Below are 24,163 nucleotides of genomic sequence, written 5' to 3'. Positions count from 1 at the left end.
AAACACTCAGAGAATTCTCCCCACAAAAAAGTTTACTTTATGGACATGCAATAATCAAGGTTTATGGCGAGCCAAGAATACATGTAGTTTGAGAATAATACAGTGATGGTGGCCATTTTGAATATCAAATATCGGTACATATTTGGTAATTTGTTTCTCTAGTACCAAAATTTGCACAATTTTTAGTTCACATTTGGTGTACCAACGTGAGGTTATCGTATAAGCTGAATCAGTTCATTTGCATCTGATTTGCATGTCTGTATGTCTGTATATTTGTGGGTATGTGCGGATGTATGTCCGTCACACACAAAGACTCCCATACCGCCAAAGCTACCATCTCAGTATTTGGTGTACAGGTAGATGCAGGGGTTGAGATGTGAATTTGTTCAAATGAACACATCAGTGTCAAAAATGTGCAAATGAGGTAAGAAAAAGTGAAATCCTGCAAATGTGCAGGAGGCATGCCAGTGAGAAACAGGCAAACTCCACTGATCTTGACTCATTTCCTGTCATTGTATATGAACTGTTACATATTAACAGACCAGCTGCAACCATAGACAGTAGATGGGGGAAGACCGTTTATACTAAACTAAGAGGGTCTTGTTTCTGCTATGCATGTTGCTAAAGTTGACCTCCAGTACCTAAAGTTTCAGACCTTAATTACTTTTGTCATTCTTTGTTTTTCTGGTTTAAATATTTCTTGTTGTTTTTCTGGTTGTACTGTGCAGAAATCATTGCCATAACATCAACGTAGAATTTTCCTCCACTGAACAGATAGAAACGACATTTATTGTTGATCATTGGTAACCCGTACTGGTATATACCAATTCTGATCAAATTTGAGCGACACTGTATAATTGCGGTATTTTTGTTATTCATTTTGAAAGAGAATGGCTGCAAGTTTGAGCAAAAGTTTAAGTCTTTCATTCTAAATTTTTGTTGTTCCTAAAATTTAATCCAAATTTTGAACAAATTTCTATTTTGCATATTGATGAGAGAACAATGACATCACTTGCAAACAGCTGTATTGTTGGTCTCTTAGCTGTTACTCATAATTCTGTTGTCAGCTGGAAATGTGCATCTGTAGGGGATCTCTGCAAGGTTTTAAATTCAGTTGTGATTTATTTATTTCCCCCCAGGTGACAGTGAACTTAAAAACATCATCAACAACCAAGACAAAACAGACAAGTACTACAAATGGAAACAACTCCAACCACAACAAAAATCAAAGCAAAGATCTGAATAAAAACAGGAACAATGGTGGAGGAAGCAAATCAGAAACAAACACCCCAACACTGACTGGACCCCAGATACCAGGAACACATGAACTTGAGAGTGAGTCAAAATCTTCTGAAATTCACAGCTGTCAGCATTTTGTGTGATCTCCAGTTACTGTTTCTTCTCTATAACTGTATGAATGTGACAAAACCTATGGGTCAAAGTTCACCAGGACCAGTGGGACTCTGATTGGTTGTTTGCAGGATTTCAGCAGTAACGTTGAATTGTTCACTATGTGCTAAACCGTCTCGTTGAAATTCCTCAGCAATCCTGTGGAATAGATTTTCTATCTGATAGCTTTGCGAAGGAGTGAATTGCTAGTATCGGCACCCTTACATTTTGCTTCATGATGCACGATATCATGTGAAAACTTTCAACTGATCGTATCGTGTCATGTGACAGTTATCCACCAATTTTCTCACACAGTTATATTTGCATGAATCACCTGTTTTCAAATTTGCTGATTTCCAACATAAAACACTCAACAACTGCAGCATGTTACACTCTAAAAAAACATCATTCACTTTGCGGAGAACATTTTTGACCAATGGTTATGAGTACAGTTATGAAAAGTGCCAGTGCTTTCCTATCAGTACACTAACAAGCCTTGCAATTATTGTGTACATGTTTCTTAGCAACTGTTGCCATGCTGATAGAGACGGCAGAGTATCCATGGCCTTCTTTAGAAGAATGTAAAGACATCAAGAAAGTGAACCTGAAGAGTTTTACGAGCACATGGCTTTCTGTTACAGCCAAGGACATCAAGTGAGTGGTCTGCTGATGTGGTGTTTTACATTTCAGATACACATCTACTGTACATTTGTTTGAGACCGGCCTCTTCATCTTGTAATTTAATGATTTCAACATTTCTGTAGAGTACCGGTAAATCCAAATAGCAGCTGACCTGATACACACATAGTATTTAGTATCTGTACATACATGTAAGTGAAACAGGCTCCTGACAAAATTTCATGCAGTCACCTATTTGCCAAACTTGTTTCAAAGTGTTTTAAAATGATTAAAGTTTAAATTGCAAAATATGCAAGCAAATTGTATTCTTCACAGCAAAATGTAAGTAATTGTACCGATCCATCAAACAGCTTGCGAGACCACATCAACTTTGATGATGATATAGAGGAGATCATCTTAGAACCATACTGTGAAGCAACCATTGGCCCAAGTCTATTTACTCTGGATCATCTCAAAGGACTTGCTGAGAGAGATGAGATTGAATATTCTGCTGAACAAGGACTTAAAGAAGTGAGTGAACGATTCATCCGTAGATATACATGTATTACAATTCCATAAACACAAAAAAAAATGAATCTTGTTTTCTCAGATGTGTCCACAGTCCAGACTCCTGGCTTCCATTGAAGAGTCTGGGTGCTGAACAAATTATTTCAATTGGAACCTGTATAACAAGAACGTACCAGTATACAGTGACTCCAATAGTATCCCTGCAAAACAGACCATACAGTGGTAGAAAAATTCCAGCAGGATCCTAGTCATGTTCCCAGTGTCTTTTGCGGCAGTATCACTACATTGTCGTTAAGTTGGTTACGCAAAATAGAATTGCAGTAATATTTAATATATCTTTAACATTTTTATCCTTCAACCAACAAGTGAAAGCCCAATTACCGTATTAAGTACCCATTTACCCACTGCTCAATAGAGCACTGAGGAGTAAAGTGCCTTGCTCAATTGCCCAACACTGCGCTGGAGTCTCAAATTCACCATCCTCTGACAGTGAGTCTGTTACCTTGGACTTACCAGGTCTTGAACTGACCATCCTCCGATAGTGAGAATGGTATCCTAACTAGTACCTCACTGTGTTTCCCTAATACTTAAGTAGCACGGGGCTGGATAGGTTGCTGGCTAGCTATCCACATATCCTGTATGACTTGGTATCTGCATGTACTGTATGACAGAATCAAACTATTAACCCTTTGAGTGCTGTAATATTTCCCACCAAAATTTAGGGAAATATTTTACCAGTTTCTATGAATTTTTCTGTTATAGTTTTGATAATTTTGAACCAAACAGACATCATATTTCATTGGCTACAGATTTTTATCAAAATTTTGGAAAAAATCTGAAAAAATTTGATTGGGTTACATTTTATAAAGGTGACAAAAATTGACTTTGGCGCTCAAAGGGTTAAGAAGTCAGATAACTGCAGCAGTATATCGACTTTGTATGGCAAAGCAAAGGTACCAAGTTTTATTATTATTGTCTTGCAGGTTTTAGAAACCCTTGGTGGTGACTTTGAATCATACCATTACATCGGTACCAGGATTAACATTGCCATCAGTTTCAACCAGACATCGTGGGTGCTTGCCAATATGGCGGCGTTGTATTGGAGAGTGGAAGGCGAAGCAGAGAAGGCTTTAGAATGTCTTAGACAAGGTCTCTTCTTCTCACCAAGGCCAGTCAAGGTAAGATTACCATTCTGAAGTGGAATTTATCCTGCATGATTCAGACAGATTTTCAGGAAAACAGTTGTTTTATCAAAGTTTGTTGTTATTTATAAACAGTGGGTCATCTTGAAATCTTTGAAACTACACTTTTTTTTACTGTTGAGAATTTGTGTAGAGTTTTACAGTCATTTATAGATCATTGGTTGTTTTGAAAATTTTGGAGAAGAAAGTGCATTTTTTATTGTTTATATGACAATCAAAGTAATGTTATTATTTCAAAGTAGAAATTGCCACAGATGGAAAGATGTGAATTTTCTTAAAATGGCACTTTTGTCAGAATTTTAAATTTAATGTTTTCATATATTCATGGTTCGAAAAGTAACAATTACCTACAATGTATGTGTAATTTCTTGATATCTGTGTTTCAGGATGTTGCACTTATTAGTATGGCTAACATTTTCCACCGTGCTGGGCTGTACGAGGACGCCTTGGTGGTCACTGCGATGGCCATGGAGATTTCACCCAATCTAGTGGTCATCCACTTCACAATGGCTAACATCTATTCTGCAATGGTGAGTCGAACATTCATATCATAAAACATGAAAGTGTGGAGCATTGATTAAAAAGAGATGTATGTTTTGCAGTCATTCTGCAAGCCATTATTTCTCATGTACTCAGAATACCGCACTTTGAGACAGAGGACACACAGATGAACTTGACAGTGTTTCTTTAGTCCTAAACCATGTCACCGTCAGACTTTGGTCCAGATTTGTCCCTTTCAACGGGATGGTTTTCTACATCACAGACACACAAAAAAGTTGGGGGTGGAGGGGTGGGGGTAAAGGTGTTACAGAATCGATGTTTGACCTTTTGTTCTTTTGAGCATTTCCACATTTAGGAATACTGTATGAATGTCATTCACTTGTGGTTTCAACGGTCATTCTATATGTTATATTGTACTCTTTGTATCAGTGTTTTGATAGAATGGAAAGCTGTTACAATAATCCAATTTACCAGAGTTTCAATTGGAGATAAAAGATGGATTATATAACCACAGCACGGCAGTTTCTCAAGGGTATTTTGTGACCCATTCATCCCCATTTTCAATGTACACAGGTCTAGCATCACCATTAACACTTTGAGCGCCAAAAGTAACTTTTTGAACCATTTTCCCCTGATTTTTGCCTAAATTTTGATAAAAAAAACTGTAGCCAATGAAATGTGATCCATTTGGTCCAAAATTACCTAAAAACTCATAGAAAAATTCATAAAAATTGGTAAAATGTTGCACTGAAATTTCGATGGGAAAAATTACAGCACTCAAAGGGATAAATAACAATGTGGTGGGTCTAAACCATGGTGGGAAAGGTTTAAGTTGCTGCGGTATAGTCTCTCTTTTACCGCGAATGCCATGATTTGACCCATGTACATGGAATCCGGGCAAATGGGTTTTAACCTTGCATTGATGTGATTCTATCGCTTGCCAGTCACTGTTTATCCAAACATGAAGATATATATATAAGAATATCGACAAAATTCTAAATATAGGGTAGTTTAAGATAACCACTATCATATTATGTAATGTTGACTACAACAGGTGGTCTGATGGGAGTTTTTATCCCAGCTAGGAATTACAGCTCCAATACCGTACATGGCAAGTCAACTGTGGGAAATTAATTAGCTCTCAGCAAAAGTTCAATTATGTACCTATAGATCAGATAAAGTCCAAATCTTGCTGGAAAATTTGGTTAAGAAGTGTCCCCTATCTCAATAAGGACAGCTGTGTCTGGTTGACAGATTACTGAGATGAATGTTTCTTTATGAAATGTCCTTGGAATGTCTGACAAACCATCACAATGATGATGATGTCATGTACAGCAGTATATACTATTCAGCATTCATAGCAGGAGACTTTTCATGTCAGATTCTTCTCTAAATTTGTATTCTGTTTCTGCCATTATCATTACCCTATAGATGGAGCGCAAACTTAGAAAACAATCCTTGTGTAAAAAGTTTGATGACAAATTTGGGTAATATTACCAGTCAAAAAAATTTAGAAATTCAGTTCAGAAAAAACACCATTGCAGATAGATAAAGGGAAAAAGAGAGAGCATTTGAATAATATTTCTAAAAGGCAGTAGAGTTTTAACCCTTTCAGGCCTAAACCCCTTCATATAGGGGTAGCTCTGGTAAGTTACCAGAAAGTCAGGCCTGAAAGAGTGAAACATTTTTAAATATCTAGCATTCAAATTCAGTCTCAATCCTATATGAAATTGCTCTTTGTAATATAGGGAGTGTCAAACGGGAAATGAAGAGCGCCACCATAGGTGAATGTTAAAGATTCTTCCTTTTTCTGAAATTAGAAAAAAACAACAGAATATTTGATGATCAGACAGTGGACATTGACAGCAGAAACAGTACTCAAATAAACACTTACGAAAGTATTTGCCACAGAGATATTGTTGAAAATCAATCTCTTGCAAATCAATGAAGTGCTTGACCATATGTAATATGTATCTCATTCATCACAGATGAAAATTCTTGCATTGAATCGAGTGAATAGATCTGCAGAGATATCACATAATGCTGTGCATTCTTATTGTCTTGCAGGAGAACTACGTAGAGGCAATACGGTACTATGAGGCCACTTTAAAACTTCAACCAGAGTTCCAGCCAGCAGTGGAAAGGATAAACACAATACAATGCCAACTCCTTCAGCAACGGAACAGCAAGAAATAACACATAGAGAAAATTCAGTTTTGTGTTTGCAATGAAATCAAGGCTAATTCATCCCACAGTTCAAATTTTGGTGTGGTCTTTTCTCTTGAGCGGCGATGATCAGACTCACTATTCAAAATAGGGGAGTACAGCTTACAAAATGACATTTGCTCTTGGTACTTGCAAGAAAATCACCATTCCGCCTGATACAGTCAGCCAAAGCAGGAAGCTGACCTACCCTTTGATAAAAATGGTTTTGAACTCTGTACACTCTCTGAGCTCTGTCCAAGCAGAATTGATTTTCCCCATCAAGCCCCTCAACTAAGTGATTGGAAAATATTGCACTCATTCAATTCATTTGTGAATGATTGTCAACGATTTGGAAATTGCACTGCTGAATTTCGAGTTTTCACATACTGGAGTAAAACCTAACCATGTAACACTGTGTATGTCACCCCTATTGCTATCACTCAGTGGTCCAACCCAGGTGCGTTCATTGCTTTTGTGGGGACCACTGTATTGAGAATAGGGATGAAAGAGTCAGTCATTTTGATGATGTGTTTACGCCTTCAAAATCACTGTTGTACCTATCTTACATGTGGTTTCACAGCAGTGCTGTAAGAACTTCAAATTCAACATGGATCTGTGAACAGAATCAGTCTGGTAGTGTCCAGCGAGATCTTCATTCATTTACACTTATTTCTAATGACAGCAGGACATTCTCATCATTACATGTCGAAAACAAATCTAAAAGCTTTGATGAGATTTTCAGAAAGTACCCTCACACAAATAATGGCAAAATTGGTACTTAGTTACCCACAGATATGATGAATGAAACTACCAAAAATCATGTCACAGGTTCTGACCACAAACTGCAGCAATAAACAAAGAGGTGCACAAGGACAAAATTTGCCTGAAAATCTGTCAGCGACAGCTGATGTAGTGCACAATGCTATACTTAACCACAAGACTGCATTCCTGATTAGCGCTATATAAATTCTACAGACTATTTTCCATTTTGCACTAGACTTTATGAGATCTTGTTTGCTTGTAATGTAATGCTTGCATTCCACAGAGATGTCGCACCGGGGGAAGTGTGTCCCCTGTACAGCATTGATGCAAATCACTAATTTGGGTTAAACTACACACATTTGGCAGGACTGCAGAATGCTGGGCCCATGCTATTCTGTAGTAGAAGTCAACATTATGTTAGGGGGTATGTTTGTATTTACCATGAAAGACACCTATGGATGAGCACTGATTTCCATGATTAGGGCGAAACACAGTGTTCTTGTAGTGTGCCAACCAGACTTGCCTCTTACACAACAGCTGGTATGTTTCCTTTCAGTGACAAGTGATTTGTAAATCAGATACCAAGATCTCATAAGATCTCGCTGCACATGGAAAATTGTCTTTTGCATCAGCTTTTGTCAAAGCATTTCTCAATGACAGAAAAATAGTCTGAACCTGATACAAATTATCCGGAAAAGTTTAATCAAGTTGATTCTCTTCTCATTTGCTTGCTACATTTCAAATTTCAGCTTTTTCTCAACCTGTTAAGTTGAACATCACCCATACAGAAGGCAGTAGTGTGTCATCACAGCTAGAATCACAGAAGAATTATCATGTTGTGTGTAGTCATGGCAATTTCGAGTGTCGGTTTCATTCAAAGCTGTATTGTGGTACAGATGAATCGGTAAACAGAGAAATTTCACCAAATTGGTGCCATTGCAAAATGTGTTAAATATTCAGGTAGCTACTTGCAATCCCCTTCAAAAGCACAAAATGGTTTGAGCCCATTGTTTAAGGTGGTTTGGTGGGTTACAAGTACCTCCTCAGGGGATGACGATCAAGTGTTTCAGGTTGAGAATTGCAGACTGAAATTTTTGCATTGTGCACTGAACATGGCTATTCCACTTTCACGCAATACAGCTTTGGTGCAATCACACATGGAATTGCTGAAATCTACTGAACACATAGATTAAATGTTGCACCAGTACTGAACTTACGGAAAGGCAAAACTGACGTCTGGGTAAACCCTTTTATTGGGTAGTGACATCATGATAAATTTCAAACCTGGATGAACAAATTTTCAATAAATGAACCCGCAGATATTCTGTTGCCTTTACATGATTTATTTCTCAAATTTATACAATATATTTCAGTACAAATACCCTAAAATCAAGTGATCCATGATTCACAAGAGATAAGTTGTACAATAAGTCTAGAAATTACAGATTTTGCATATTTCAGTAAATTCATCCGGGTCCCCATAGGGCAGTCAGTAGAGAGTGACAAAGGACATATTGCAAAATAAAATCATGGAGTCAAGGTGCAGACTCTGAAGCAGCCTGTCATTGGGTCATGGTACAGTCTAATGATGAATGGCTCCCCCTGTTGCCATGGCTGCACGCCCATAACGCACCAGTCAAAATGGCTGACAAAGAAATTGAAAGCAATCCAACAAAATCATGCTACAACTTAAAAAGGAATTGAATTATGAAATAAATTGACTCTGAAGTGAAATATGTAAGATTATTCTTTCAGCGCCAAGTCTACGCAAATGAATGTGAAAGTGTTTGTTTCTGTTTTTGGTTCTTGGCAACATTTGTACGTTTTGTTATAAATGATAAATGGTACTATAAACTGCCCCATCTACTGGTGGTGGGTACAATCAGGAGTAATTAAAATGCTTTTAAATTGATTAAGAGGAGAATGTCTGCATTGCTTTCATTTGTGTTTTCGAAAAAAACTTTGCCCTGTACCATGTTAACAAAGTAAGATGTATGTTAAGATGCATGTTTCAGAAGTGTGCTCACTGAATTGCATTGTGAGAGTGAACAAATAGAGTGCTGAGATCTGCCCTCCATTGGGGGTGTAGATGCTGAATTTCACAATACTGTGAAAGCACCAGTATCTGTTAGTCACACACAACTGAAAACATTTGTCCAAACTTTTCAGAAGTATGATATGCATTCGTACAAGGTATGTGGTGCCACAGCCAACCCAATGTATTAATTTTCAAGTGTGATCAACTTGTTATTGTATGCCCTGCTGTTAGGTTGAACCTGAGAGCAACTTACAACATTAGAAGATCTTTAGAATGGACTTATGAGAAAATTTTTGCCAGAGGGAGCCCAATATTCGCATGACTCTAAATATACAATAACTGACAGGTTTACAAACATGCCAGGATATATCCTAGACAGTCTCTTCTATGGTCTATCTATATCTTGAAAATGATAAGACAGTTCAGTGGTTGGTGATAACGGCTGGTAAGCCTAGACATTCTCAATGGTCTCATTACAAGGTCATGGGAAGACATTTAAGGTGTTGGAAAGGCTATTTTTGCACCAATTCTTTTCTCAGAGTTAATGTCAAGTTTCAAGTGTTAGAATCAAGATATTTAGTTCAGCTTTTCAGGATAACTCCCTTAGTTAATATTTTCTCCAAAGAATATAAAATTGTATATTTGCAGCCATGATTTTGAAATATGACACAAGTAAATATTAAATTTAATTTTTCATATTTTTTTTACATATTTGAATTTCATAATAATTGGATAGTATTAATATTACCAAATTAGTTATAAATATGTTGACACTATTTATTGTAAGATTTGTACGGCAGGATTTGTAAATAAAATTTGTTTTTATGATTTTACATGGGTTTATATATCAAAAAATTATTAAAAATTCTTTCAAATTTCAAAATGTTATTTTTCAAAAAGTACTTCAAATACAAGAAAATTGTGCCGTACAAATCTTATCTGTAACCTTGTTAATAGGCTGTAAAAATTCCATACCCATATCTCATTTCAAAGTTGGATTAAATTGGTATACAATTATGTAGGAAAACTGTTATTCTGTCAAAATGTTGAAAACAAGCCATATTTGCACCCCTCTTTTGAAGTCATAGAGCAGTTTTTTTTGGTCAATCTCACTTTTGACACCTCTTTGACACTCAAAGAATCTAAAAATGCATTTACAATAGCAGTCACTCACTCTGAATGCCAGCACCACCTTGTCAAACTTTCCTTAAAAACAGCAAATAATGACTTTCCCTTTTCAAACATTTTATAAAAGCTAGGGGACGTCTACCATAGTTAATACACTAAGGACTGCCCAACTTCTTCTTATTTGGTCAGTTTTTCAGAAGTTTTAAAAGGCTATAACTCTGCAATGCCTTTGTGCCCAAATGTCTAGTTTTTTTATTCCACAGAGAATGTTGACTACTTTTATATTTTAATAGTATTGTTTAAATTTATAACTGACGCTCTAGCCTTTCCAACCACCTTAAGGTAGCACACACTTCCAGACTGAAATTTTAAAATTCATTATCAAATGTTGAGATAAGAGAAAGAAAAATTATCTAAAATGACCGATATTTGAAATTCCCAGTGGTTGCAATACCCAGTGTGATCCCTGTATGGAAAAATTAAATTTGGAAGACATACGATAGCACACACTTCCAGACTGAAAAGTTTTAAACTTGCAAATTCATAATCAAGTTTGAAAATAGGTGGTCCCTGTGTAGAGCTTGGGATGAGAGAAAAATATCTAAAATTGACCCATTGTTGAAATTCATAGTGGTCGCCATAGTGTTATCTCCGGAGAATAAGATGTTCATTTTCACACAAGATGGTAGAAATTCATTTACTCCAAAGGCTAAAATACGAGTTTATTACACAAGCAGCAGATCAATAAAGTGTCACATAACAATTTTGAGTGTCTGACAAACTCCCCAAGCCCAGATTTCCAGACTGCAATTCACAATCAAGCATGTCCCATACATGTACTCTATGTAATCAAGCGACACAGTAACAGAGATAGGAAGAAAATGAGTCAAATCAGCAGTACAGAAAAAGATTTCATCACAAAAGACTTGAACACAAAAGGCTATGAGATTTTGAGCTAGAATGATGAAAGAGCATTTCAGCTTGCCATGTAAAAATCCCTGTATTTCTTGTAGTTTGTAATTGGCAGAGCTGAAGTTGCCTTTAATCACATGACCAATATATTTCATCTAGTTACAATCCAGTAAATGCCCATTACAAAATCTTCCCCTGTCTTTGCATTGTCAATACAAGCACCATAATATACCAGTATGTCGAAAAATATTACCCTAAGACATTTATATAAAAAATCTCTTGCTTGTTTCAAAAGTTTGTGGAAAATCATTGACTTTTCATGTTTTGTAGCATATTGCACATTGATTTGCTTAAATGTCTTTCACACTAGTGACATCAATTTTTGTGACCACACACAATTTGATATTATACAAAACTTTGATGGTGTTATTTTAATAACATAATCCACCCTGACAAAATTTATAAAAAGTAACTGAAACTGAAAGTCTTCACAACATGTCAGATAATGCTAATCATTTTGATGTCTCTCCTTTATCAATTGTGGAAAGAAACTAGTCTTCCTTTTAATCAAAGCTTTCCTTGGCTTGACGAGGACATCCCAGGTACCACCTTAAAATGAAAAAAGGAACAAAAATTTTTGAGGTCAATAATAAAGAATTCTAAAAATATCCATACACTGTACAACATTTAAACTTAGCCTCTGCCCCCCTCCTCTCTCTCTCTCTCTCTCTCTCTCTCTCTCTCTCTCTCTCTCTCTCTCTCTCTCCAACAAAACTCTGCTATCGCACCATGGAATAACGTTTCCAACCTTTACATTCTCTAAACACAGCCATGAATACAAATTAACAACAACATATGCTCAACCGGTACATGGACATAAACCATATGACACAGACCAACATTAACCGTTTGAGTGCCAAAGTCAACTTTTGTTGCCTTTATAAAATTACCCCAGTCAAATTTTTTCAGATTTTTGGCCAAAATTTTGATGAAAACTTGTAGCCAATGAAATGTTATGTCCGTTGGTCCAAATAATTAAAAAAATTACAGAAAAATTCATAAAAATTGTTAAAATTTTGCACCAAAATTTTGGTGGGAAAATTACAGCATTCAAGGGTTAAACACAGAGCTTAACACATACCATGATAATGTACCCATAGTTACCATGACAACATACCTGTAGAGGAATTCTGCTATTCCATATCCTTTCTGTCCGTTGACATTGACACTGATCATTTGTTCATAGATCTTAGCTTCCCAGTTGAATCCCATGTAGAATATTGGAGCTAACTTGACATCCACTTGCATGTTGTACTTCTCCTCACCTGTCAATGAAAAGCAAACCAACCAATGGCAGGAGACTTAAAAGGGTCAGTAGCTATAACTTTAGATGATTTTTTCACTATCGTTGTTTTTTGATGTCAACTACAGTTTCTTGTTGTACTCCCAGACCATGTTGAGATACACAGTATTCAGCTTGTCAACTCAGCATGTACATGTACATGTGTAGACTGCATTGTTATTGCTGACGACTGAATTCCAGAATTGAACTGTGAACAACAACAGTACACTTTACACTGTCATATAGATGCTGTGTTGACAAGCTAAATAGCTGGTGTTTCAACATGCTTTAGGGAGTAAAAAAAGAAGCTAGAGTTGAAATTAAAAAACAAAATTACTGAAAAAAAGTCATCAAAAGTGACAGCTACTGGCCTTGTAACATCAATTTCAAGTTAAAAGTATTTCTCAATCACTAGTGAATGGGCCATAAAAATAGGTATAGGAACTTATAACAATGAATAATCCATGATACTGGGTATTATCTTTACTGACCGACTGCAAAGGTGACTTCATAGCTTTTGGGTGGGACTCCATCTTCACCAAGCTTTGGTAGAGACATATCAGTGGATGTGATTGACTTTTTCTGACCATCTGGTGTCATGATGTAACCAATGGAAAGGCTGCAAAGAGTAAGATTTCATACAGTATCAATGTGACAAATTCTATGCCTGAGTCTACCACTAATGAACTCATAATTGGTATTCATGGCACTTAGTTCTATTGGCAATGTTGAATCTGCTGCTCACCTGTGCCTTTCTGTTAAAGTCAAGTTCACAATGCATTGTCAGTCAGAATTAAAGTTACATGTGATAATTTTGAAAACGGACACATCGAACAGTGTCTTAATTTGATGAATAAATTAAAAGATGAAAGACAAGTTTGTTCCAATGACAAAGTAGCAGAGTATTTTGCTAAAATTCATCGCAATGTTTCATTACACCCTTGCAATGCATATTAATTGATGACCTGCACTGACAGTGAATCCTACCTATGCCAGCTTTGCCGACGGCAATTTAGTTATCTATGATCAAAGTTAATCAGAGTATTTTTTCAAATCGTAAAATGCTATGTACTCTACATCACACACAGATACACATCATTAATTGTGGGATAATTTATTTCCATCTGATCTGAATTCTGAACTGATATCCGACTTACTCAGAAAGTGTCTCAGGGAGGCAGATCTTGCCAAGATTGATTGAAGTGCCATCTTGAAGATGGATCATGTGAATTCCATACCGATGGAAATCACCCCACTCACGGCGTTTCCCTGGCAACAGAAAAGATAGTAGTGGTTCATCAGAGAAACAGACTACAGTCACCTCTGAATATAAAACACTTTCCTTTATAAAAATAGCACAGGAGCACTGACAATTTTTTGAATCACAGTTCTATCAGAAAAGGCTGCACATAGTCATTGTTTGAGAGTTTACAGTATCTACCAGTACATGTAGTACAGAGTCTTGGGCATGAAATGCACAGACTACAATCAAGTTGGACAATGTTTGAACTCTTTGCACTAAAGCATTTAGTGCCAAGTGTAGCTTACCAAACGTGTTTATTAGCCTCAGAGATTAACCACATGCGGGCTTTTGCCACAGAATGTGATCAGAAATGTTTTTGCAATTTCAATTTAATTGTTCTTATCAATGGTTTCCTCCTACTTGGGTGAAAAGTGTACAGTTGTATAATGATTCCATCAAAGTCCCATTCTGTTCAAATATCTTCAAATTAAAACATTAATCATTATTTCGACAAAAAGCAAAAGAAATGCTGATCAAGTATTGTCGCACCGTTGTCTCTCCAATATGATATTGTCACAATCTGTCCAACTCCATAAACGGTACTATATGACTCAGTTGAAATAGCATAGCATGAACCCCATTGGAACTAATTTAGCATAATTGAATTGTGTATTAATGTAGGTTTGATCTGCAAATGTGTAAGCTCGTCTGCTTTTCATTTTTTGAAATACACTTCCTTTTGTGGGTAATTTGTAATATTGCAGCTTTTACATGTAGCTATAGGGCACCACACACTTTTGATAAATTGAACAATTAAAAGATCCAATTCTCCCAAATTAGTTCTAATCATGTTCATGGTAAAAAATGTGGAGCAAAACCTCATACAAAATCATCATAGATGCAGCAAATGTATAACAATGACACTGAGGATTTCAGACAACTTGATTTGGAAGACTAAATGTACGGTACGTAAACAGTGATTGATGAAGCCTTAGCCAAGACAGATCCTCTATACCTACCATAGGAGTGATCTCTCATGCCCTTGAAGGTCAAGTTCATGGCTTCCTTGCCGTCAATTTGAACTGTGCCCTTCCATTCTCCAAACTGTTCATAGTGGGTCTGATGTGAACTGATAGAAACAACAACAATAATCACACAGAGTTGAAAAAGGTAATGAAATGCGAACTACGGTATTTTACTACAAATAATTATCAACGGATTATACTAGTAATACTGGTAATCACTTTTATTCAGTAGAAGAGAGTTCAAGACATTCTTTGTGAAGCAACTGAAAGTTATAATTGCTTCTCTACGTTACTCGCAACGAATGTCTAAAACAGTTCTACTCTTCCATAAATACTGTACTGTTCTGTGTTAGTAAAATCTCAATCGTCTCTTTTTTTCACTGTGGAATAATCTTCAACTTCACTGCCATAGCCTGGCATAGTTTTACTCTTTGAAACAATGCTTGGTCCCTGGCACTGGATTTCTGTTTGATGATGGCTACTAAGCTTTAAAAATAAATTTTCTTCATTCGTTAATGCAAAACTACTGGAAACAAGTCATTGTCAATGATATAGTCCCCACTTGGTTCATAAATTTAGACCCTATGGAAATGATGGTCATATTGGACGGTATCACAAAATAAATCGATATACATGTGTATGACATAGGTACTAATCCTTGTACCAAGTTTCGGAAAGAAATTGCTCCAGGCATCTAAGAAATTTGCGTGAATGGAGACATGCACAGGCGCTTTGACATGGCCTAATCTATAAGTCTAGGGGACTAAAAAACACTTTTACACAACAAAATGTCACGTAATGACAATAAACCCCTCTGTAGGCTGCTATACTCTCTATTTGCATGTGATTTCTTCAGTGTAGCTGGAGCTACTTACAGGTAAGTCGCAAGTTGAACTAAATCTCAACTGTATACCCATTTGTAGTGTGTGTGTGTGTACCATATGTGTGTTGGGGGGAGGCTGCTAAATGACATTAACATCTTACTCTTTCAGGGTCTTGAAGAATTCTCTGCTCCATTGTTGTTTAGCAATGGCATCAGATATGGTTTCTGGAGCTTGATCCACATCAAAGTCATAAAAGTCAGTATAGGCAGTCCACCTGAAAATGGAATTTGAATGATTGTTTGTTGATTGAAAAAATACAATGCTGATGAGAGACTCTTCAAAAACGGCAGCTTCAAAAAAGGGGAATAATGTTCTGTTTTTAATAATGATGAACTTCTCCTTTAACCCTTTGAACCCGGCTTGGACAGAAATATCCGATGCTGTCATAGAGTACCAGGGGTCAGGGTGCAAAGGGTTAACGTTTCAGACAGACACAAGAATAGATAACGTGGATCAAAGACAAATCATGTTTTCTGAATAAAACAGAGGTTTTAATGTATAATTATTATGTACGCAATGGCAAGGAAGCCATTCTAAAATTATTTGAATCATTTTACAGAGAAACTGAAGCAAAAGCTGCAGCAAGTTACAGTTTGCTGACATACATGTATTTACCATTTAAATATTAACAATTCACATTCAAACCCTGAAGATTTTACTTAAACATTTCATTGCCTTTTTCTGCAACTTTCAAAATTGAATTTCCTTTATTATCATCCTTCTTAGTCAGATTATGCGGGTACTAAACACCGTATACAGGGATTGAACGAAACGCATTCAGTACTTCTCTCACTAAACATATTTCAACGACCACTTATAACTTACGTGAATTCAAGTTTTGCATCAACCAAGCCCTCATCATCATCCTTCCATTCATCCCTGGGTCCTTTCCTGTGAGGAGATAATTCCAGAGTTTAATTCCTGGACACCGGGTAATATCATCTGAACAAAATACTGGTAGGTCACATGCAAGTATTTACAATGTGGCTTTTAAATGTTGCACACAGTGATTTCACGTGCAATCTCACAACAAGTGTCCTATTTATTTATTTCAAAGGGCGGGGACCAGAACTATGTCTGTACAACTTTCTTCTTTACAAACACTGTACTGGTATTTCATGCACAATATCTACCCTACCGGTAGATGCATCATGTCAACATACATACATATGTAGCTGCAATATTTCAAATTTTACGATGTACATTTTGACAAACATGGTTTAACTTTCATCAATTGCCAAAACATCGTGGGTAGTGTTTACATTTGTCGCTATTGCTCGTTTATTATGTCGTGAACTGGTCAAAATCTCGTGGCACATTGCTGATTGTGCTTTATAGCTTAAATATCAAATGTTGATGTCGTGGAAATGAATTCTAGTCTGGATTGGAATCAGTTGTCAATTATAACAATTGCAGGTTGCACGTACTGTGTTGCATTTGGAAGGTTATTATTTTGTATTTTAGCAAGACTAACGCAACAAGTCTGTTGGCATATAAATAGAATAGTAAATTTCAATAATAAACATCAACAGACTGTCTCACTAGTGGTAAGCTGCCGCACAAATCTCAGCCTGCCTACACTGCCAAGAAAAACCAAACAGCCACCTTGTAACTACTGCTGAGAAAAGCCAAGTGACTACGGCAGCCTATGTTCCAAGTGATATATCTTTTAACAAACTTTGGTTGGAGGAATAGGAAAACAATGAAATGTATGAAATGTAATCAATATATTCTTGATCATGCATGCATCTTTGTTCATATATAATTGAGGATGTTGTTTCTGATACCATTACTTCTGCAAAATACCAGACATTACATCACAAATGCATATTGGGTGCACTTTTTAATAGCTCTGCATGGCAGGGCTGTGTTATCGGCGTTATACAGTCTCCCACTGTATATACACACACAGCCCTACCACGCAGAGCTAACTTTTTAAATGCTCCTTTGAAAGTTTCTCAATCCCTCGTTCTCACATTACTGGACGTACATGTCAGATGTTGTTGATCTATTTTCTCAATTCAACTTTTTATCATCTACATAAATTTCCTGTTAGTGTTAGATAAATTTGATAATAAGGTGGAATCGTTCAAATGGAAAAATGTAGTGTGGTAATTTCCACAAAATGAACCACATTGCAAATATCTTACCAAACAAACTAGGTTCCTTACAGATTATAACATTTATGATACTGTACAGTTGTGCTCTCTCAGCAACAACATTTAAACTTTCAAATGTATGGGTGAGTACAGAAAAAAGTTCATTTTCAGGAAGACTTGCCTAAGTTTGCCATCATATTCAATTTTCCATTCCTTCATTGGAGTGGTGCACTTCAACTTCAATCCTCCTGCATCATGAGCGTCAGGATCACATTCATACACGGTGGAATCCGGATGCTCCGGAAGTTGGAACAAACCCACCTCTGGAATGTTCAGGAAGAGCACAATCTGGGCCACATTCTTTGGTCTTCTGGACAATGCAGTGACAATGTAAGCACCATTTTCATTGGATCCATTGAAATACACAGCATCAACAGCCTATAGGGTAAGTATATCCATGTGTGGAAAGGAAGTAGAGTTAAGAGTTGAAAATTGAGAAACTTGATAAGTCATTCATGACTGTTTTGAGATATACCGGTAAGTGTTATAAAGGTTTCACTTAAAGCCCCAGTGCTGCTAACTTTCGATGGTTTTTTTCACTATTTTTACTTTATAGATCAATTGCAACTTCTTATTCTACTCCCCAAAGAATGTTGAAACACCCACTATTTAGCTTGTCAACTTAGCGTCTACATGTGTAAAATGCATGAATATTGTTTACATTTGAATTCTAGTCTGGACCACAATAATAATGCACTTTACAACCATAGGGGCTGAGTTGACAAGCTGGATACTGTGTGTATCAACATTCTTTTGGGCGAAGAACAAGGAATTATGATTCACATTCAAAATAAAAATGGTGAAATTATCATCAAAAGTTAGCAGCACTGGGGCTTTAAATGCTTTCATTCCCAACTGGATTTTGATATACCAGTACACATCAGGACATGACGGCAATATGAAGTTTACAAAAGGATGTTTTTAACCTTTGAGTGCTGTAATTTTTCCCCGCCAAAATTTTAGTGCAACATTTTAACAAACTTTTATGAATTTTTCTGTAATTTTTTGATAATTTTGGATCAAATGGACATCACATTTCATTGGCTACAGTTTGTTATCAAAATTTTAACAAAATCTGAAAAAAATTAAGTGGCGTGTATTTTCTTAAGGTGAGAAAAATTGATTTTGGCGCTCAAAGGGTTAATTATATTCTCTGTTGCTGAATTGGGAATAAAAATAAGGGATATCTGTGCAATTAGTCCAAGGATAAAAGAAATACTTCTGATCAGAAATCTAATGTCATCAAACTTTTCACCATTCTCTGTCTTGATTGTATGGTAGAAAACATTGAAACGTTAATTTTCATACAAACAAGACAGTAAAAGCTTTGTTTCTGAAATAAGTTTCAAAAAGACTCTGAACAACTTATTGCACTGGCCAGCAAAGAATTGAAAAATTTTAAAAACTTAAAAATCTGTCCTCTTTACTTTGTCTTTGACATTTATACCCAAATTGCAATCTGAGCTAAATATGCAATCTTTATGTGTTTGTTTAGCTGAAGGCTGGGTGGGTGACCTTTAATCTCTTGTGATTGGACAATGAACTGTGGACTCAAACCCCTGATCACAGACTTACTGTAAAATTTACAGTATGAGACAGCAGCGTTGTCGCTATTGAAAGTTGTCAGGAGTTCAATATCGTCACATTCAAAATCATCAGCAAACTTGTAATGAATGGGAGAATGAGTTGCTTGTATGGAGGTGAAATCAAATTTATTGAATTATTCAAAACATTTGTAAAGTTACAATGTTTGCAAATAATTGTGTGTACAAGTAGAATAATTATGAGTGGAACTTTCAACAAACTATAGCATACCAAAAAATATCATGATCAAATCATAACACCCTGTGCCCCTATCAAAGCAATGAAATTGCACTTCATGATTGTAAAAAGATAATATAAGTAATACAAAGACCAGGGGGTCACTACATTTCTCATAAGATAGCTGTCTAGCCATGATAATTTTTCTGCCATCTCTTTGCACCACAGCACACCTATTAAAATGGATTAAAATAACAACAACTTATTGCGGTTTGCTATGACGCAAAACTTTTGCAGAGTATTCCCTAACTCAGAACGCAAATAACGGAGGGGGGGGGGGGCGGTCGTCAGTGTCTGCCTGTATAAACTTACGACAAAATACCGGAATGCAATCGAGATTTGGACATTACCTTTGGTGTGCTAGGTAGCTTCTGCGCACATTCCATCTCTGCAACATTGCTCTTTGAACGTACTCCATATCCGGCCCCTCCACCGGACGCTTTTTGCTGGTCCCTCTCCGCCCGCCATTTTCTGAGCTTCAGAAGCAGCAAAAATATTCCACGTTTCTCCCAATACCACGGACCGGGCTGCGCGTACTGACCGTACAGCGCGACAGGTTCTGGCAGATAAAGATTTCTCAAGAAATACAAGAACACGATACTACAGAAAATAAAACACAACATTATGTCTTCTTTCTAACAACCTGACAGCGCTAAGTTGTTCGGAGAATGAGCAACTGGAGCCCTAGAACGATTTACTCCACGAGTTCGAAGTCCACATACCTGTACCGTGCTGTCCCTGGTTATGATAGCAGATCAAAATAAAATAAGAATACGAATAGTTTTCGGATGCAAAGATTCAATGGCTTCAATGTCTCTTCTTTTCATCGTTAATTCTCCCTATTAGGTATCGACACCTTAATTCAATCTTTGCAAAAGGAAGATGGGCTGAAATGATAAGAACGTATGGAAGCATACATACGACATCGCGACATCGATATGCAAAATACACGTTGACCTAATGGGGTCAATGAACTGTTGGGACATAAAACTCCAGCAGCATACATCACCACCGGGGTTGTTGCACCATTGACGTATCAGCGATATGTAACAGAATTTCATCCGACGTGCAGCGTGAAACACTGACCCAAACAGTTTAGAGGCAGGCCAAGGCCCATGTTTTGATTCATAGAAGCAATATGTGGTTGATCTAGATGCAATATTCAATGTTTCATAATTCAATCTTTTAGGCCACTGCGTGTGATACTGATAGCTCCAAGGCGCGACAATGGCCTAGGCGATGACCTAAAGTGATGATAGCCATGAGCAGATTTTAATCAGACTGACAGTCTAGTTGCTGGGACAAAACATGGCAAAAAGAGGCACTGAAGAGGACACACTTCGAATGTCAGATACATATACCTGCGATCGCTAAGTGATTGTGTGACTTGCCCTCCGAGAATCTCCTATAAACCCGAATGGAAATCATTTGGGAGAATATGATCTTTTTATTGTTCAATTTTTCAAAAGTGTTACTGCCATATAGCTGAAAGTTACAATATAAGAAATTACCCATAAAAACAAGAGAATTGCAGAAAAAAAAGAAGAAAAGTCGATGTCAGCTTAAATTTGCTGATTAAATCAACATAGTACAATATCTAAGTATCCCACTGAGTTCCAATCGCGTCCATCTTGGGTTTGACAAGTCGACCGTAACATTTTAGGGTTGGACTGAAAAATAGATAAGTCGGACACTTGTTTCTAACTGCACCACAGGTTACTATCTTTACAACTACATATGTTTTCTTTGCTTTGACTTCTTCTTTTGTTTGGTTCGGTTTTCTGTGCAACCCGTCTGGGAGAAACCTTTCTTCTCACGTCAATATGAGCTGAGTGTTAGGGATGGACCATTAGATCTTGGGAGGGGGTGGTCAAAAACAGAAGGAAAAAAAATTCAGAGCAGAAAGTTAGGAAAAAAATCTTCAAACTAGTTTGCAAAATAAATAAAAAATAAATAAGAATACAAATGTGTAAAAAAAAATCTGCAAAAGTCTTTAAAATCTTGATTTTTTGTTAGATTTTACCTACAGGAAGCAGCTTTCTATATTTTTAGTACATCCTCCAGGCACATTTTTAATTTTATTGTATACATTTAGAGTGACTGTATCCCTTATACTGGAAGTTGTGATCATCTTATCTTTTAAGGAATTTTGTATTCTGATCACTTGAAAATTATAAAATTATAGAGCCTGTTTTCTACTTGTTTCCTACGTACAAACCAAGCAGGTACTTTAGGTAAAACATTGAAACTATGGTATGGTTGTCAAGACAGAAAGTTATATTTGCCTTTTAAGATCAAGGTGAAAAGATGCATGCCACATCAGGTTCATTTTTTTTCACAGCATTTTATTGAAATGATGAATGCAAGAATGGGTGAACAAGTAGAAACACGTCAATAATGATAAAACAACATTTAAAAACTATCTACGGTTGATTGACCAATCAGAGTGCTCAATTCAGGGTGTTTTATCTACTCGTAAAGCCTTGGTCACCAAATTCCAGAAACGAATGACAGCACCGTAGTAAAGTACTGTCCAATCAAAAGTGAACATGTCATATTCTGTAGACATCTGGTACGTTTTAATATTCAAATTTGGTAACACAGCGGAAACCACTGCAACACAAAATCTGCTGTGCCCTAGGGCATTTATATAATGTGCCCTAGGGCATTTATAGGATGTTCCATTACATTGGAAGGCTATTTCACAAATAAAAGTTTTAATTCATATCCTAAACATGTTACATTGACAAGGGGACGGTTGACGTAAACACATTAAAAACAAAAATATATCAGTTAGGGGCGATAGTTTTTAAGTCGGATAAAACCCTCGTACTCTGGCTCTTCTGGTATATAAAGTCCAACCCTACGATAAAATGTCTCGGCCTGCGGCCTCGACATTTTATCGTTGGGTTGGGCTTTATATACCAGAAGAGCCCTCGTACTCGGGCTTTATCCTATACATCAAGTCATTATGTATTATTTTGCTTTTAAAAAGGCATTTTCAGTTCTTTTTTCTCAAAAAACAGCCTTAAACACAATAGCAACACATTTTTTAACATTCTACAATACACTACGTAGAATGCCATCTATCCAACAAATCCTGACACACAAACACACAAAAGGGTTGAACTTTGAAGGTTTCTCTATAGCAAATACTGAAGAAATCTGCATGACTAATCGTTATGTGTAGCAAATGCTGAATGACAATTATCTGAAGAATTTTTCCATTACAAAAAAGAGCATGACTTATGTAGCAAATTTCAAAGAAATTGGACAAGCCCTTTCAGAGAATACAGATTTTTTGACCATAAATTTATGGCATAAATTGACCTAAAAAGACAAGTATTGAAATTTCACCACATCTATACACATCCAATCAATTTGGACATGCTGCTACGGAGAAATAGATGTTTTGATCAAAAAAGGGCAAAAATTGCCACCCAAAAAACACAAATGTGCAAATTTCACTATATTTTGCAAACATCTTCTCAGCTGATCAATTGTAAATCATAAGATATGCATGATGTTTGGTAGGGTGAATGTAGGCATTTCACCACGCAGTAGAAAGGGAAGCCAGGAAACCAAAATAATCAATTTTCAAAACTATAGGAAGCTACTGAGGAGCAAGAAGACCAGAGGAAGATGTGTAATCTGAAAAAATACTCCCCAAGTGCCACCAAATAACACCATTTTAATCTCTATTTTTTAAAAGCTCCAATGGCAGGGGGGACACCCCCCTCCTGACCTCCCCCTCGACCGCTTATGCGGTCGCTTGTGGTGCTTTGCACCTGGTCCACATCTTCGCCCTCTTGTAAATAAATCCTACAGAGGGAAACTCATTGCCAACATTGTCTTTTTTCTGATTTGTCTCATTTATATGAATCATATGTTCAAAATAGTTTACAGAACCAGGAGTGATGCATGGACTGTCATTGGTTGTGCACAGATCAGTCTCTGATTCAACCACTTCTTCATTTCCTTCTCTTCCAGTATTAGGCACTACTGTTGGACATTCAGTGCGCAAGATGATCTGCAACATTTCGCGAAATCTATCAGAAATATAAATCACTGGGCCATATGTATGTTGGGGTTACTGCATACAATCTTATTTGCGCTAGTGATATGGAATTACATTTTATCCTCAGACGGCGTCGAACTAAAAAAATATAAATCTGAAAATTTACTCAGAAAAAAAAATTAGCACAGCTTTTCTCATTAGGAAAAATTTTTTTTAAGAAAGTTACAATTGAAAAAAAAATTCACAATTCATTGTGACCACCCCCTCCCAAGACCTAATGATCCGTCACCAACTTCAATCCGACTCCTGGATGTAATTGGTAGAATTTTAGGGCTTATGATAGTATAAAATAATGTCGGTTTGAACAGTTCCCCTCACACTAAAATCC

The 24,163-nt window shown here is 36.6% G+C and overlaps 2 protein-coding genes across 2 annotated transcripts in view; one reads left to right on the top strand and one right to left on the bottom strand.

The window, feature by feature from the left end:
- Positions 1-9,121, top strand: part of LOC139136524 (tetratricopeptide repeat protein 17-like) — a 31,165-nt gene extending 22,044 nt beyond the window's left edge. Inside the window, exons 16-21 of the mRNA XM_070704252.1 lie at positions 1,140-1,335; positions 1,914-2,043; positions 2,379-2,538; positions 3,519-3,713; positions 4,124-4,267; positions 6,306-9,121. Coding sequence (XP_070560353.1) covers positions 1,140-1,335; positions 1,914-2,043; positions 2,379-2,538; positions 3,519-3,713; positions 4,124-4,267; positions 6,306-6,434 — 954 coding nt within the window. The 3' untranslated portion in view covers positions 6,435-9,121. The remainder of the gene's footprint in view (positions 1-1,139; positions 1,336-1,913; positions 2,044-2,378; positions 2,539-3,518; positions 3,714-4,123; positions 4,268-6,305) is intronic.
- A 1,946-nt stretch (positions 9,122-11,067) lies between these two features.
- Positions 11,068-20,515, bottom strand: LOC139136534 (uncharacterized). The gene is made up of 9 exons (XM_070704261.1): positions 20,108-20,515; positions 18,058-18,314; positions 16,603-16,668; positions 15,878-15,991; positions 14,888-14,997; positions 13,783-13,894; positions 13,117-13,244; positions 12,461-12,608; positions 11,068-11,892 (listed from the first exon to the last, which is right to left on the bottom strand). Exons 1-9 carry the CDS (start codon positions 20,378-20,380, stop codon positions 11,847-11,849), a joined length of 1,254 nt encoding a protein of 417 aa, XP_070560362.1. The 5' UTR covers positions 20,381-20,515; the 3' UTR covers positions 11,068-11,846.
- Between the last annotated feature and the right edge of the window lie 3,648 nt (positions 20,516-24,163).

The sequence above is a fragment of the Ptychodera flava genome, chromosome 1, assembly GCF_041260155.1.
Source record: "Ptychodera flava strain L36383 chromosome 1, AS_Pfla_20210202, whole genome shotgun sequence".
Lineage (NCBI taxonomy): Eukaryota > Metazoa > Hemichordata > Enteropneusta > Ptychoderidae > Ptychodera > Ptychodera flava.
This window is presented reverse-complemented; position numbering and strand designations above follow the sequence as displayed.

Bases quoted from the DNA above. Each gene is read 5' to 3' on its own strand.
- LOC139136534 (XM_070704261.1), bottom strand. From the start codon at position 20,380: ATGTTGTGTTTTATTTTCTGTAGTATCGTGTTCTTGTATTTCTTGAGA. The intron at 18,315-20,107 runs GTAATGTCCAAA...CTTACCCTATAG, and splicing joins AGCTACCTAGCACACCAAAG to GCTGTTGATGCTGTGTATTT. The intron at 13,245-13,782 runs GTAAGTCGGATA...TACTCTTTGCAG, and splicing joins CTCCCTGAGACACTTTCTGA to CCTTTCCATTGGTTACATCA.